At 36.1% G+C, this 17,876-nt stretch overlaps 1 protein-coding gene across 3 annotated transcripts in view; it reads left to right on the forward strand.

The window, feature by feature from the left end:
• Positions 1–17,876, forward strand: part of SNTG1 (syntrophin gamma 1) — a 312,873-nt gene that overhangs the window by 202,637 nt on the left and 92,360 nt on the right. For all 3 annotated transcript variants that reach the window (XM_015855564.2, XM_015855565.2, XM_032442721.1), the window contains 2 exons: positions 2,439–2,482; positions 2,590–2,631. In XM_015855564.2, the coding sequence (XP_015711050.1) occupies positions 2,439–2,482; positions 2,590–2,631 (86 nt within the window). The remainder of the gene's footprint in view (positions 1–2,438; positions 2,483–2,589; positions 2,632–17,876) is intronic.

Raw genomic sequence — 17,876 nt, forward strand, 5'->3', positions numbered from 1 at the left:
TCATGTCCAGCTTCTCATCCACCAGGACCCCACCAGGACTTCTTCACAGGGCTGCTCTCAAGGAGTTCTTACCCGTTCTGTATAAACACCTGGGATTGCCCTGGCCCAAGTGCAGCACTTTGCACCTGGCCTTCTTGAACCTCATTAGGTTTACATGGGCTCACTTTTCTAGCCCATCCATGTCCCTTTGGGTGGCTTCCCTTCCCTCCAGTATATCAACCGCACCACTCAGTGTCATCTGCAGATTTGCTTGATGCCATCATCTATGTCATTGATGAAGATGTTGAAGAGCACCGGTCCAAAGACTGACCCATTTGGGACATTGCTTGCAACCGGACTCCACCCAGACATAGAACTGATCACAACCCTTTGTCTGCGACCAGCTAACCTGTTCTTAATTCATCCTAATAGTCCATCTTTCAAATCCATACCTCTTCAATTTAGAGAGAAAAACGTTTGATGCTGTGGTCTCTAAAATTTTACATCAAGTGATACATAGCAAAATCAGTATTGTACGAGGGCTTTCATTGTGCATATTTTTAACTGCCAATGTTTTGAAATTGTTGGAATGATATAGTATGTGCTATGAAGATGGGTTTTTGTTAGATGACTCATGGTGCACTCAATGAAGAAGGTTCAAGATTGTGAATAAGTACTTCTAGGGTGTGTTTATGATCTTTGTTATGTTTGTGTGAATTTGCGTATATGCATAAGGTCAGAAACTTCAACTTTAAGCATTTTCCTCCATCTGCATACAGTAATTCTGGAATACTGATTCTGCACAATGAAAAAGCTCAACTAGAAAAAAAACTCATATTCACCCTCACACCATAGATAAAGAAATGTACTAGGGAATCTTCAAATTCTGAGAACTGAAAGCTGACCCTGATATGTAGATGTGATAGTTGTGTGTAGAGAGATTGCAGTGTAGCAGAGAATGAGACCCAAAGGAAAACAAAAAGGTTAGTCTTAAGAAGTGACTCCATTATTTTCAGTATAAATATAAGTGTGTAATACATAGTAATGTGGCATATATTGCCTATGCTAGCTATTAAAAAGCCATTAAGCACTGCAGGAAAAATAAGAAACGTAGACCAAAGTTTAATTGAGCACACCAAAGTGCAAAGTGCATGCTGTTTCTTTTTATTATTCCTTTTTAAAAAAAAATAAAAATAAAAATAAAAAAATAAAAAAATAAGAGTGATGCGTTATTTCTAACTTCCATGCATACTTGAGGTATAAACTCTATTAATGCTTTCAATAAAAATACTGCTGACATTTAGAGAGCTACTTGCGATGGACGTCTTTTCTGTAGTACAAGGCTATGTAAGTGTCATCTGTACCAGGCATCTTGGAAAATGATGTTTAACCCACAGCCTATACCTCAGAACATTGGAGGCCTAGTTCTGCCCTCCTACCAATTGGACTCCGGTTCATTTTTTAGGCCTGTAAACAAGAATGTGATAGTTTGTGCAATTTATACCAACAGCGCTGTACACGGAGTAATGTAATTTGTTAGTACATGCAAGCTCCATGTCTGAAGAGGAATATCGAGATATGCATTTCTTAAAAATAAAATAAATTAGAAAACCTTCCAATAATTTAAGAATCCTTTGCTGCATCTTGCCTAATCTTGCACCAGTCCTTTGAACATATTATCATAATTTATGTGAATATCAATGCCAGTCTGACAACACATGTAAAGAAGTAAATATTAGTTGCATTAAGTCAAGTCTAAGACTATTCTAAACAGCATACTTTATGATGTTTTGTAATGCTATAGGCAAATAATTCAATGCATTCTGTTAGTACTCCTCAGTTCTCATGTTAGAGATTATATATTTCTTTACAGACACTTACTCTTTATTATATTAATTCTATATTTATGAAGTGCATTTGATAGTTCTGTAATATAACTCAATATTTTAAAATGTTAATTTTGGAATCAGATTTTGTTAATTCCCTTATGACTTGGAAGGTATTGATTTATTTTAAAAATCAAGTCCAGTTTTGATGATGATTTGATGATGATTCTTTTCCTCAGACCGTCTAAGAAATCATCTCTTACAGGTAAATAGGACCTAGTTCTGTGGTCATTCTGCTTTCAGAAAAGCATGCCATAGTTCACCATAATGGCTCAAAAGATGCTATACACTGATGGAAGTTGCTTTGGAGTGTTATTACTTGGGATGACAGGACTCTTTCATTGAAACGGTGATAGCTGGTATTTGGGGATTAAAAAGATTCTGAATAACTACTTAGAAGCTGTCTATTGCTTTGTGATTTTTTTTATTTTATTTTTAATAATATATATATATTTAAATTTTTATTGCTTATTAAAAAGATTATGGAAAAACCTAAATGAAATGGAAATTTAAGTACAAGATATATGGGATGTTTTGTGCAAATTGAGTGAAAAATATGCTTTCTATTTTCAGCTGAACTTTCAGGTCTGCTCTTTATAGGAGATGCAATTCTGCAGGTGAGTGAACTTGATAGTACTTTTATATATAACTGTATATAAAAGTGAAATAAAATCTATACTTATGAAATGTAGAGTAAGTCTTCTCTTTATCTTTTTAATAACAGATTAATGGAATTAATGTGAGAAAATGCAGGCATGAAGAAGTGGTGAGCTTTTCTGTTTTTCAGTCTACATGTTGTTTATTGTAGTTATTGAGATGTCTGCAGTACACTGGTATGTTATATTATTGCTATTCCCAAAAAACAAACAAACAAACAACAACAACAACAAAACTACCTTTCTGTTTAGAAAATTTTTAATCTTCTTCATAGACTTGTTATAATTACAGTCCTCAGATTGTGTATTAGAGGTGGTTATTTTATTATGAGGATTTTAGCTGTAAGTTTTATAACCACTCTTCTGGCTTATACTTATCAAATTTCATCACTGCTAAACCTTTCTGGTTGTGTGAAGTCATTTTAATTTCAAAAGTCATAATTTGCACTATGTTGGGATTTTTTTTGTTGTTGTTGTTTTAAAACCTAAAGTCAATACAAAACATTAGTCTAACTTCCATTCTCTGGCTTTAATTTATGAGAATGCTCTCCTCATTCACAAGGGTTTAAATGAACAGAGCATTAAGGAGATTCCTCTTAGAGGAAGCATGTGTATTTGAGTAGACTGGTTCCCTTGGTAAGTCAGCTGTTTTAAAAGTATTATATTATATTTGGCCGTTTGATTGTACTTAAGGACTTTGAGAAGTAGGAAACATGAAGCCTGAGAAATAATGCCATGCTTGGAAGGTTACCAAAGACTACTAAAGAAATTATCTTTTATTCCTGTCTAGGTCCACATAAACTGTAACTGTAAAACTTATTTTATTGATTCATAAAGGTTCTGTATTTAATACTCTATTCTGTTTTTTGACAGACTGATATATGTATGCCATTTAGGTGTAGAAAGCACAAGTTGATGAAATTCTGATAAACAAATAAGTGCAGGTTGAAAGATAAAATGAGTGCGCTCTTCTACCTCTCAGAATGTATTTATGCATCTTATGTATAAACAGAATAACATTCATATTTGCCTTAGTTTTAAGATTTGGCTGTGCAGTAGTGACCAGATTTTAATATTTTATAGGATTACCACAGTTGTTTGATTTTATATGCTTTAATATGGTAAATATCTCAATGGGATTTCAATGTGATGTTGAAATTTCAAGACATGAGAGCAAGATGTTAATACAAGTGCAGACTTTCACACAAAAAGGCAAATTAAAACTGGTACATTTGTTCAGATCTGCCCAAAAGGACAGATTCACATAAAGTAGCCAATATTGTTGTGTTAAATTTTATTTTATACCTTTTAAGTCCCACATAATGTGCTTCTCAATCTCACAGAATCACAGAATCACAGAATTGTAGGGGTTGGAAGGGACCTCTAGAGATCATCGAGTCCAACCCCCCTGCCAAAGCAGGCTCCCTACACCACGTCACACAGGAAGGCGTCCAGGCGGGTCTTAAATATCTCCAGAGAAGGAGACTCCACCACCTCCCTGGGCAGCCTGTTCCAGTGCTCCATCACCCTCACTGTAAAGTTCTTCCGCACATTTGTGCGGAACTTCCTATGCTGTACTTTCATCCCATTACCCCTAGTCCTATCCCCACGCACTACTGAAAAGACACCAGCCTCACCACTATGGCTCCCACACCTCAGGTATTTATAAACCTGGATCAAGTCCCCTCTCAGCCTTCTTTTCTCAAGGCTAAACAGACTCAGTTCCCTAAGTCTCTCCTCATAGGGGAGATGCTCCAGGCCCTTCACCATCTTAGTGGCCCCTGCTGGACTCTTTCCAAGAGATCCCTGTCTTTTTTGTACTGGGGAGCCCAGAACTGGACACAATATTCCAGATGAGGCCTCACCAGGGCAGAGTAGAGGGGGAGGATCACCTCCTTCGACCTGCTGGACACGCTCTTTTTAATACACCCCAGTATGCCATTGGCTTTTTTGGCTACAAGGGGAGAACAGAGGAGGCTAGGTGGACTATAGCAGACCCCCAAAAGGATCTCCACCTTGTTCACCCTCCCCCTGACCATTACCCATAAAGACTCATTCCCAGCACTAAACTCAACAGCATCAAAGCATCACCAACATAGAGAGCCACGCTGCCACTCCTCCTTCTTTGCCTGTCACTTCTGAAGAGCTTATAGGCATCCACAGCAGCACTCCAGTTGTGAGAGCAATCCCACCTTGTTTCCATAAAGACAACTCGGTCATAGTTTGTCTGCTGCACAGTGGTGTACATGTGTGTGTAGTAAATTTACTGCAAAACCTGATTATAATTTGTGCAGATTTATTAATGATAGATCTAGTAGTTCATTGGACGATTAAGTAGGATTTTAGACATAGACCTGACTAAGGAGCAGATACAGAAATTAGTTTGACAGCAGGAGTTACAGGTAGGTTTTGTCTGCAGCATGGTCCATGAACTTTGAGCTGTTATAGCACTCCTGTGCTAATCTTTATTAAATAATGGGATCCATAGTCCTAGCGTCAAAGTAACAGAAAATGCAAAGTATGTGAAACATAGTTGCTCACAGCATGGATTAGAACTGCAATGAATACTTAATATCCAATCCTTACCACATCTAGTTACTTTTAAAATGACTGTGAAGGGTCCATAATGTCAGAGTTTTGTTTCATTCTGATCATAATTCTTTTCTTCTGAATCTAGTTAAGACTTAGCAGGTATCATGTGATGAGAGAATATATTAACACTGAGTTGCCCTGATGTCTTAGAAAATATTTACTGTAAAGCAGAAGGAAAGATTTTCCACTGTGTTAAGTTGAAGCTTCCCATAGGAAATTCAGACATGTATGCATTATCTACACTTTGAATGCTATGTGTGTTCGTTCTCTTTTCTAGATCCAACACTTACTGCTGTTTGCAAAAACATTTTAACTGTCCTCTCGTCCTAACTCAATAATGAAAAATTCTGCATAATTATCAGTGCAACCAATAATATTATGGTGATTATTAATCAGCTAAATGTGGTGTTTTACTATACTGTTTTTACTCTACTACACAAATCAAACTTTTTCCATTAAGTAGTTGTATCAAATTAGAACAGTCTTTCATAGTAGGGAGAATCTTTTTCTGATAAGCAACAAACTTAGTTGACTTAACATACTGTGATATCTTTTGTTTTCCATTAGTTATTAGATCTGGTAATAAAGTTTCTAGTGCAGCACAGATCGTGTTATACCACAAGTATGTTACAATCTGAAGCCTGAATATGAAAAATCAATAGGTAGATAAGACTCTTATATGGCTGAGTATATAGGCTTATTTGTTTTTTGGTGTAACTTACAGGGGATGTCTGCTCACATCCCATTGGAATTTAGTTTTATGTGAATTTTGATCTTACTTTTCCATCTGTCGAAGGTGAAGATATTATTCATTATCATGAAAGGATATTATGAGTTTATATCAAAGACTGAATATCAGTTTGTTGTTCAGCTGGGGTTGTAAAGAATCCCATCTGAATACAGCACAGCATTCCTTCACTCTTAGTAGTCTCCTATGGTAAAATAAATATTTTCTGTCTGTGATTAGATATCAGCAGTGGAGGAGGTTGGAAAAAAAAAATCTTTAAAAAACATTTCTCAACATCATAGGTGCATTTTGTCTCTAGAACTACAGTCTCAAGTTGAATGTGGAAGTCGGGAGTGTCTTGTTATATTTCTTAATTTAGATTAATTAGATGAGTTGGAACTCTTTCTACTCTGAATATTCAGTGCAAGAGTTCTTGAATCCAGACACCAACAATGTCAATCCAAACAGTAAATACATAGTCTTCTAAGTGCTCATAACAAAAATGAGTTTTCATAAAATTAGAAACTAATATACTTGTAGCCTGGAAACTAATTTACCTTCATATATCTCCAAATGGAGTACCTTACCTGCATTTATCGTTCAAACAAAGATAGATGGGCAATCAACAATATAATGTTGTTCTTCTAACATGTGGAAATTTTGCTGGTTCTAGGAGTAGTCATGATACCGTTGACAATGAAGAAATTTTGGGACAGAGAGGATTCCTTCATATACTGCATTTGCTGTTTTCAGAACAGGCTTATAATGCACCAAAGCATCTAAGCTCCATTGAGAAGAAAGAATTTTATTTAGATGAAAAATAATATATTTAAAACTATCTCTGTTAATGTGAATCTTAAATAATACCAACAACTGTGTTGGTACTGAGTTTCTTTCAGTCTAGGATGAGATTTCCTCTTAGGAAATAAAATTAAAATGAAATAGATACAAATATGAAATTGTTTGCTATTTCTTATATTTGAGGTAAATTCAGGGTTTCTAATGAAAATGTCATTTGTATATTCCAGGTATCATGGTTCAAGTAAGTTTCTTGAAAAGCAAGGTTATTGTCCAGGGAGGAGCTGATATTGATAGATATAGAATCTGTGTAGGTATTTAAACTTTGTTGGGTTTTTTTTGATACAGCTAGGTATTCTGTGTAGCTCCATGTTACAATTCAAACATCAGATACATTTTGAGCAAGACATCTTTTTTGTAAGTTTGACATGAAATGGGGTATCCATGTCCATTGCATTGTAGCTTTGGCCCTTTTCCCTGTATTCTAGCAGAAATTCAGGTGTGCCCCGGTGGCGCAAGTGGTAGGAATGCTGCATTGCAACACCGGAGGCCCTGGGTTCGAATCCCCCCTGTGGCGCAAGTGGTAGAAGTGCCGCTCTGCTACACAGGAGGCTGGAATACCGGGGGGTTGGACTCGATGATCTCTAAGGTCCCTTCCAACCCGCACGATACTATGATACTATGATGATATATATTGCACAAAACTGATGGCATAAAAGCTGTAGTTACTTAACTGGAATCATGTGCAGGAATTATGTGCACTATTATGTGAATTATGAGTTTTCATCCAGGCTGATTCTTTAAACATATGATCACAGCATCAAAGAGTTATAGGGGCTGGAAGGGACCTCAGAGATCTTCGAGTTCAACTCCCTTGCCCTACACCAGGTCACACAGGTAGGTGTCCAGGCAGGTCTTGAATATCCCCAGAGAAGGAGACTCCACAACCTCCCTGGACAGCCTGTTCCAGTGCTCTGTCACTGTCACCATAAAGAAGTTCTTCTGCACATTCATGTGGAACTTTCTATGCTCCAGTTTCTGGCTGTTTCCCCTTGTCCTGTCTCTACACACTGCTGAAGAGTCTGGCCTCACCACTTTGCCCCCCACACCTCAGATATTTATAGACCTGGATGAGGTGCCCTCTGTCTTTTCTCAAGGCTAGACAGACCCAGTTCACTTAGCCTTTCTTCATAGGGGAGATGCTCCAGGCCCTTCATCATCTTTGTGGCCCTCTGCTGAACTTTTTCCAAGAGATCCCTGTGTTTTTTGTACTGGGGAGCCCAGAACTGGACACTCCAGATGAGGCCTTGCCAGGGCAGAGTAGATGGGGAGGATCACTTCCCTCGATCTGCTGGCCACGCTTTTTTTTTAATGCATCCCGGAATGCCATTGGCCTTTTTGGCCATGAAGGCACACTGCTGGCTCATGGCCTACCTGTTGTCTCCCAGGTCACACAGGTCCCTCTCTGCAGAGTTCCTCTCCAGCAGGTCTTCCCCCAGCCTCTACTGGTGCATGCAATTATTCCTCCCTAGGTGCAAGGCTCTACACTTGCTTTTGTTAAACCTCATTCAGTTTCTTACTGCCCAGCTCTCCAGCCTGTCCAGGTCTCGCTGAATGGCAGCACAGCCTTCAGGCGTGTCAGCCAATCCTCCCAACTTTGTATCATCAGCAAATTTGCTGAGGGTGGCCAGTATCCCCTCATCAGGTCACTGATGTGGATGTTGGACAAGACAGGACACAGCACAGACCCTTGGGGGTCACCGCTAGTTACAAGTCTCCAAATGAATTGCTTCAGTAATTTATTTCATGTTTTGAACAGAATAACAAGCATATCATATTTATAAACCAAGAAATGAAACCAAATGTTATGAAATCTCACTCCATCTTGTTTTTAGTAGATTTAATATTTTAATAAATTAAGTTTTTGTTATATTTTAATCCTTAACTGTAAAATAGATATTAGGTTTTGGCATTTTCAGAATCTGTTATAGAGGAGGATTCCTACGAAATGTTTTTATTAATATTTGCTGTTAGGTGTTAGGTGATAGTGATTACAACAGCCTGTAAGTGCAGATTAACACCTGTTATTATTTGAGATCTTATGTAATTAATAGTATGGCCATTTAATCCTTTCCTGTGTAAACTGGATGATGACTTTAGATATTGAAGCTGCATAGTCAGCACTTCTAAGAGAAGAGCTTGATCATTCTGTAGTAGTTTTCATCATACAAAGAGGCCAAGATGTTAGTTATTCCATACAGCTATTCTGTATGAGAGCCATGGTCATAAGAAAAGTGCTAATCTCACCTCTTTCACCGTGGTGTAATTAATGAAAATATCTGTAACAATGTATTTATAATTTCCTTATTGTTCACGAAACTTGGAGCTAATAATGATCTGTCAAATAATTCAACATTAGTATGAAGTGAGTGTACATCAGGTATAAATGTATAACTTCCTGTGTAGTTGAAATTCTTTTTATTAGGATGCATCCTAGAGCAATCTTCTCATATGTATTCAGCTATATTTTTGTTGTTTAAATAAACATTTTTTTGTGTGGAATTCAGAAAAGGCTAGGGTTTATTCAACAACCACGATGTTAAACTTTATAAATACACTGATCTGAATTGCATGTCTTCCTAACTTAGTATTTCATATTTTTTTCTCAAGTTATATATATTTACTCAATACATGTATTGCTTGTTTTAAGACTCCATCTCTCAAAACTATTCAACACTTCTAGTAATTTTAATAGATGGGTACAATGTTAGCATGGCTAATACTGAGTTAATGTGTTTAATATAATTATTTTCTTTTTATACTGCTGTGATTCTCAAAGCCAAAATCCTGTAGGGTTTAGTGGGGTGGAGTGAAAGGAGTCATCAGTTACGTTGAAACATTCTTCAAATAGATGCCATTGCTATTTCTTTTGCCGTGCAACGATATTAATGCTGAAGCCTGAGCTTCAAAGAAAATAGACAGTGAGCAGAGTTTTTAAGGTATGCTCAATCAGATATCATTCATTTCTGACTTCATTTGCATTGATACTATACTGTGATTTCTTGTTTTTTCTGCTTCCTTAGGGATAAAATAGGAATATTTTTAGATCTGTTGGTGTAATTGTCTTTCTCTCCAGGAGACTTACTGAAAGTTTCCATTCTACAGACCACCTTGCAGTTGAAGAGTAATAATTCAGGTAGGCTTTGGTACAGGGACTCAAACTTTTTCTTTGCCTTCCTGTACTTATTTGTGATATTATTCAATAACAGAAAAAAAAAATAAGAAAATGCTAGGTGCTAAGCATTTTAAATCTGTTACTGGATGGTTTATATTTCTTAAGACTTACTCCAGTTTGGCTCATTGAGTATTGTTGGGTTTTTTGTTTGTTTGTTTGTTTGTTTTACTTAGTAAATCTACATAGTAAAGTAGTGAGGCTATACCAGAATAGCATAGAAAACATCAAATGCCACCAAAAATCAAAGGAAGCAATAATGCATATGGGGTTCTGTGAGTTCAGATCATTTTAGTGTAAGGAAAGAGAAACCTTCTGTTAACAAATATTATTTTTCCTGGGTCACTATTAAAAAAAAAAATTCTCATATGGACTGGAAAATATTATCTGAGAGGCAGCATCAGTGTTTTCCTTAAAAGGGAAATCACCATGTTACATAGACTAGTAGGAAATGTTCAACTCTGTAAGGTAACTTCTTTATTTCTTAGGCTTGATATGGATCAGAGAGAGTACATTGGATGAAGGAAAGCATGTGTACTGCTTTAGCTAGCCAGAAGGACTCACAAATAAAAAGCATGCTCAGAAAATGCCTATATTTATCCATGGTGGAGGAAGAAGAGGAAGGGAGAATGGACTCCATACATTTTTTATTAGTATTCAATATTGAACTGTTCAACCAGATCTAGGGAAGTTTCCAAATGGCCCACTCCATATTTCTTAGCCACTAGTATGGAACAGTATAATACTGATGTTTTGGTATTTTGATGTTTATCAGCACTTTACCATTTTTCTAGTTTAACAATGTTTTTTTCTTGACATTGCCCTTTTAGTAATGGAATTTTTCTACAAGTTCAATGTGGTAATACCTGTTTTCCATTAGTTATTCTGCAAGACAGTACCTACTAAAACACTTGGTTAGATCACAAAAAAAAAAACAAAATAAAAAACACAAGTGCAGTTGTCATGCCAGAAGGAAGAAATTCTGCAGTAAAATTTACGAAGGTTATCCTTTCTTCAGTCTGTACTGCAAAGACCTGCAGACATTGTGCTATTAGTAGTTTTCTGAACAGAATGGGAAGTAGTCAGTGCTCAAACTGAAATGGCATTACTAAGGTAATGCCATATATCTTTAAATTAGGTCTTGTAAATGTAGGTAGATATGCTCTACTTCACATGCCCTTGTCAGGCCAGTCCTGACTCAGAATATTTCAGAGGTTCTAATTATGCTGACCCATTACAAGGAAAGTTCAAAAGAGCAGTCTGCATTAAAAAGTATCCCATATTTTAGTGTGTAAGTGTGCAAGTAGTAAGTACTGAGGTTATCTGTTTTCCCTTAAATACTGATTTTTTTCTTATAATATTTTGAGTATATTGCATTTACATACTAAATGGGTAAAGAGACATCCTTCACAAAATCTTCATATCTCAGTCATGTTAAGACTTTTTTAGAATCTTATATACAGTCTTATTTACATAAAGTTCTAATACAAAACACATCCAAAGTCTCCTAATACAAAACACATTCAAAGTTTCCTATATATGTCTGGTCATATTTTTGAATTTCTGATTGTGGCAAAAAGTTTGGTGAGATCTTGCATCTGCTGTAAGGAATTCTAATAGATAAAACACTGCATTTGAACATGTTTCACCCTGGAAGATTATAAGATTTTACAAGCTATATGAAGCATCCTTCTGTCAATCAATAACTGAGGTCTGAGAGTAAAAGTAATCACCTGCACAATAATGATCACAAAACAGTACAGGCATTTAAAATTTTACCAGTGCAGCTACAGCTCACAATGTCCAAGAAGGCCAAAATCTTTTCTTCTCATTGGATGACTTCTAATGGAAAAGTGTGCATCCCTCCTGATGATACTTTTTCAGTAGGCTTTATCAGTAGATCTTCTTGGAGCCTTCTCTTCTCCAGGCTGGACAAGCCTGACTCCCTCAACCTTTTTCATAGAAAAGGTTCTCTAGTCCTCTGGTCATCTGCCTCAAGTGGCCACAAGTTGTACCAGAAGAGATTTAGATTAGATGTAAGAGAGAACTTTTTCTCTCAGAGTGTGGTCAGGCACTGGAATGCCTGCCCAGGGAGGTGGTGAAGTCACCATCCCTGGCAGTGTTCAAGAGGTGTTTGGATGAGGAGCTACGAGATATGGTTTAGTGTCTGTGGTTGCAATGGTAGTGGGAGGATCTAGTGGACTAGATGATCTTGTAGGTCCTTCCCAACCTTGTGAATGTATGATTCTGTGATTCTTCTGGACCAGCTTCAACTGTTCTGCATCTTGTACTGTGGGCCACAGGCTTGGGTACAGCAAGTACTCCTGGTGGGATATTATGAGGGCTGAGAAGAGAAGGACAATCAACATCCTTGCCCTGCTGGCCAACCCTCTTTTGATGCAGCCCAGGCTGCAGTTGGCCTTCCAGGGTGCGTGCTCACACTACTAACTCATGTCCAGGTCTTTGTCTGTCAGGACCCCCAAGTCCTTCTCCACAAGGGTGCTGTCAGTGAGTTCTCCAGGTTTGTGCATGCATCTGGGATGGCTCTGACACAAGTGTGACATCTTACAATTGGCTTTGTTGATGAAATTCATTAAATTTATGTGAGCCAGTTTTCAAGTTTGTCCAGGTCCATCTGGATTGCATCCCTTCCATTTGTCGTATCACTTGCCACACAGCTTGGTATTGTCCACAAACTTGCTGAGAGTTCATTCAATCCCATTATCTCTGTTGCTGATAAAGATGTTGAAGAGCACTGGTCCCAGATAGACTGCTCATTACCCTTCTCCACATGGACATACAGCTGATGACGACAACTGTCTGGTTGCAATTGTCCAACCAATTCTTTATCCAGTGGTTAGACCTCCCTTTTAATCCACATTTCTCCAATTTAGTGAGAAAGATGTAGTATGGGACCATGTTAAAGGCCTTGCAGAAGACCTTCGTCACAGAAGGCCACCAGATTGGTGAGGCACAGCATTCCCTTTGAGAAGCTGTGCTGGCTGTCTAGGATCACCTCCATGTCTCACATATGCCTTCATGTATCTTCCAGAAGGATCTGCTCCATGATCTTCACAGGCACAGAAGTAAAGCTCACTGACCTGCAGTTCCCCAGATCTTCCTTTCTCTCTTTCTTAAAAATAAGAGTGATATTTCTCTTTTTATGATCACCACAGACTTAACCCAATGACAATGAGTTTTCAAATATGACAGAGAGTAGCTTGTCAAAAACATCAGCTGGTAAAATATCTGTAAATGTCCTCCAGTTAATTAATACACAATGTGAGTACCTCCAAACTCAGTTTTTCCAAAATTTAAAGTTTAGATGCTGTTGAAAATAAATGTAAAAAAGCATTTAGACAATATTGTATATTGATATTTCATATTTTTTGATAACTGTGTTGGATCCTAGCTCAGTAAAATATGTATGCCTTTGCCTAAAAGTAACAACTGAAGTGTTTTGATGGGTTAAGGACTTTTTTCCTCATTTTTGAAAAATATTTATGAAGTACCAAGTCAATTTCTCAGTTCCAGTTAGATGCAGTAGAATTATTTCTCCACAGCGAAAAGGCCACCATCACATTAAATGTCACTAAAGACTCTTATAATGCATTTTCTCAGTTGAAAACTTCTGCTACTGAGCACATTTCCAGAACTACTAAAATATCTTTCTCTGAGATTAGATCCTAGCTTCCAAGAAGCTTAACAGAGTTAACTGCATACATTGATCTAAAATATTACTTAATATACAAATTTGCCCAAGAATTATGCTTTATGTCATTGTGAAGTTGATAACATTTAGTGTTGAACAAATAGCAGTAGGCTTGCACATTAATATTTATTCAAATTTAGAATTAAATTTTCATTTCAAAGTCTTTAAGACTACTTTTTATTAATTTTTCATGAGCAGTTATGTGTTGGTGCTTGATTAGTGTGGCTGTTCATGAAAAGTAAATGTTAAGGTCATATTTGCCATCAGCAAATTTTATATTGAATATGTAAATGTGAAATTTGCCACTGGCTGTGTGTTTGACCCTGGTCTTGCAATGGGATTAGTGTAAGCACACTGTTATTCTGTTACTGATTCCATCATCACCCTCTCACTTAAAATGGGGTTCTGCTTTCTCATACAAGCATTCAAATAGTGTTTTGAATAATTTCAGATGTATCTCTGTTCAGAAAAGATTTGAAATTTAAGAATGTACTTCAAATCACTGTGACAACTTGGCAACTTTCAGTCTTGAAATATTAGGAACAGAAGCAGTAGCTAGCATGATATTTAGTGTAGTATCATGTCTGAATTTTGCATATTACTTACAGTATTTTCACAAAAAGCGTGCAGAAATAAGGAACTTGTTTAGTAAATGCGTTAAAAATGTCCTATATTACTCAACTGTGAAAGTACTTTTTCTGGTAAATTTGAAGTGTCTATAAAGTTCTACCAAAGGAGCAGTGATTTCTTGTCTGTATAATAGATAAAGCACCAGCTTCTGTGTTATTAATCAGGTCTAGAAACCTTGACCCTTTAAGGGTTCATTACTCTAACAAAATAATAATAATAATAATAATAATAATAATAATAATAATAATAATAATAATAATAAAAAAAAAAAAAAATAAAGNGGGGGTGAAGAGCCTCTAAATCCTTAAAATGGAAAATGTGATTGCAATTAGTTCGTCCTATAAGTTATTTTCTCCACTAAGTAGTTATTTCCTTCTCTCATTTCTGGGAGAAAAGAAGTGAAAACACTTTACCTGGAAAATCTCAAGTCCTTAATTCCAAATCAGTGTTCAATTCATCATGCAGCTTGCTAAGAAAAAGAATTTCCACTTTCAAGCTCACTTCAATTTGTTATTTTCACTTACTTAGGAGAGAAAAGAAATTTCATCAGAAAATACATTTCTATTCATGGAAGAATTTCTAATGGTATTCATTCAAACTATCTAGATAGCCAAGGACTCATCCACATAAACATGAATATAGCTGATGCTATTTATTTTTCTGAATATGACATGGATAATGCCTTTAGATTATATGGGACTGATGCCTGTTAAAAAATATACTATTTGCATGACTAGTAAAGGATTTCATGCAGATATGATTAACTATGAGGAATTTCTACATCTGATCTCTGTGTTAATATGTCCTAGATTTTTTTTTTTTTTTTCCTTTTTGAAGGATTTTTTCCTTTGGCAAAAAATCTTTGAAGTTTCACATCAGGGTTTCTTGAAGGTAAAAATCAATTGTCATTTGTTATGAAGAAGCCATGTGCAAAGCTTTTGCAGGTTGCTTAAAAATTCTGCAGGTGTTGATAGCTTTCTTTGAATATTCTCCATCACATATAGTCAAGAGGAGCTAAAAAAGAACAACCATCTCAGTAAAGCCTTCTGTCACAGTTGGTTTCTGACTAATAGTGAAAAGCATCTTGTGTCTTAAAGGAGAAATCCATTGCAGGTTGATGGGAGGTCGCCTGTTGTTCATCTGACTGTACACAAAACACAGATATGATGGTGTTGTGAAACCTTTTGAGAAGGCTTTGTAGAAGTCTGTGGATGTTGTTATAATAGTACTGTAAATTCTTGATTCCAGAAGGAGTTTTATGTAAACAGGATCACATATTAATTCTAAAGTAGCTTTGATTAATTTTTTATTTGTAAAGCGGCAATAAGATTGATCCAAACCAAATTCTGGTTCCTACATATATTTCTGAGCAAATACCAATAAGAGGCTTTCTCAAATAAATTCTGTTGTAATTAAGACATGTAATGTCAGTAGGAGATGAAATATGCATTTTACTACAACTAACTGAAATCATAACATGATGATGGGATTAAGTAGTTTGTCTACATGATGATGGTCTTATCAGCCTCATACAACTGTAATATCCAAAGCAAAAAATATACTATTTTTTTCTTTTGTACAAAACTTTTCAAGCTACTAATTTCATACCTTTTAAAAAACGTAGAATATAATTTAGTTTCAACCATACTAGCAACTGTTCTACTTTATTTCTAACATTTTCTGTGTCATTAAGGTGTTTCCTTCATTTTTCTCAGTCAGTTCTTTTGCAACTCTTTAAATATATAATTTTAAAATGTGTTTATAAATTAGTACAGAAAGATCGTGGGTGCCCAGCAGCTGAGTATATGTTAGGTTTCAAAAAAAAAAAAAATTAATTGCTATGAGAGTTTAAAGAAGAGGAGTTTTTGAAACTGTATGGCTGCACAGATTATTCAGTGTAGTTGAGTAATCCTAGAGGAAAACCATGTGGGGGTTGATAATGAGAAAAAAAAGGATTGGCACTTCCGTGATTCAGCTCTGGCATGCACTCTCTACATGTAAGTCTGTTGAAAAAACTCATGAAAGATTGTCTGAGTTTGGATTAGTCCTATATTTCTTTGAAGTTTGTTTACTTGCATAAATTATTTTTTGTCATATATGCTATATGAGTAACTGTGTATCATGTAAACACATGTCTATACATGAATCAAGTCAAATTTCAGTTGACTCATTGCTTACACTTTAGTCAGAACATGAAAATAAGTTTTATCCATGTTGTGTATATTCTAATATATGCTATAGGATTCAAAAAATATTTAAATGCAACGTGCAATTAAGTATAAATTTTTCAACACCTCAAATACTAATCTTTACACTATATGGTATACTTTTACAATAGTGATATAACATTTTCTACTCATTTTCTTGTTGGAATCAATGATTGTTCAGTAACTAATTGTTGTATCTGTGTTTACTTGTTTCTTCTACAGACCATGGTCCCAGACCAATAGAAGCATGGAATAAAGTTTAGGGAGCATTAAAAAAACTCTCTGTTTGAAAGTGACTTTTGCTTTATAATCATAGAATCATGGAAACCTTAGAGTTGGAAGGAACCTCTGAAGGCCATGTAGTCCAACTCCCCTGCAGTGAACAGGGACATCCACAGCTAAATCAGACTGCACTGGGCCTAAACCAGCCTCATCTTGAAAGTCTCCAGGGACACATCAACCATATCATTGGGCAACTGGGCAACCTGTTCCAGTGACTCACCACCCTCACTTTAAAAGATTTTTTCTTTATTTTCTAAGCTAAATCTACCCTCTTTCAGCTTGAAACCATTTCACTTGTGTTCTATCAATTCAGAATTGACAGTATGAAGATCAGCTGGTATGACTCAGAGAAAATACAGATAGATCATTGTAAGCAATGTCAGAATTCAATGAAATATTTTTTAATTTTTCCGAGGGTGATACAGAGTTTTAAGTTTGGAGCCTGTCACTGGCATTTCCATTTTTCAAACACTAAAATTTTAGAAAGTTCTAATTCCTTGCATGTTTTAGTTTCTGTATTGGCCTGCTAATGATTTGATTTAATATGAATTGTGATGACCAGTCATATGCAATCTTTAGTAAAATAGAATTCCAAATTAGAGTACATGAACTAAGGAATGCAAATTAAGCACTTCTAGCAATATTTGGGGTGGGGGGGTGGAGGTGGGGGGGGTTATGTTTATTAATGATGCAAAATTTAGTGAGTGAAGAGCAGGAAAATGCTGCCAGGGCATCTTTACTGACAGTCTTTTACTTTGGTAATTCTTTTAGGTTTTCATTTTTCCTCCTCCATTTTCTTTCCTCATGATTATCTATTGCTGAGGCATTCTTCTGTTACTTTTGAAAAGATAAACATCTAACTCAACAGTAATTGCTGTCTGTTGCTCTTCTAATATTACTGAGAATTTTAGTGCTGATTATTGAGCATAATAAGACTTAGAAAATACTGTTTTAAAAGTTTAAATACTAATCTTCCAACTTGATTGTCAGTATATCACTGAAGTAATAGAATTTTCTTTTTATCATGGCACTACACTGAAGAAGAATCTGACAGAAGCCTTAGTACTTTGTGGCTATTTGGACCACAAAACATGATTATATTTTTTATCTCTTTTTAAAGGCAGATCCCTTGGTGTTCAACTTTGTACTTGAGTCTTGAGGTTACTGGAACTTTT

The sequence above is a fragment of the Coturnix japonica genome, chromosome 2, assembly GCF_001577835.2.
Source record: "Coturnix japonica isolate 7356 chromosome 2, Coturnix japonica 2.1, whole genome shotgun sequence".
NCBI classification, from domain to species: domain Eukaryota; kingdom Metazoa; phylum Chordata; class Aves; order Galliformes; family Phasianidae; genus Coturnix; species Coturnix japonica.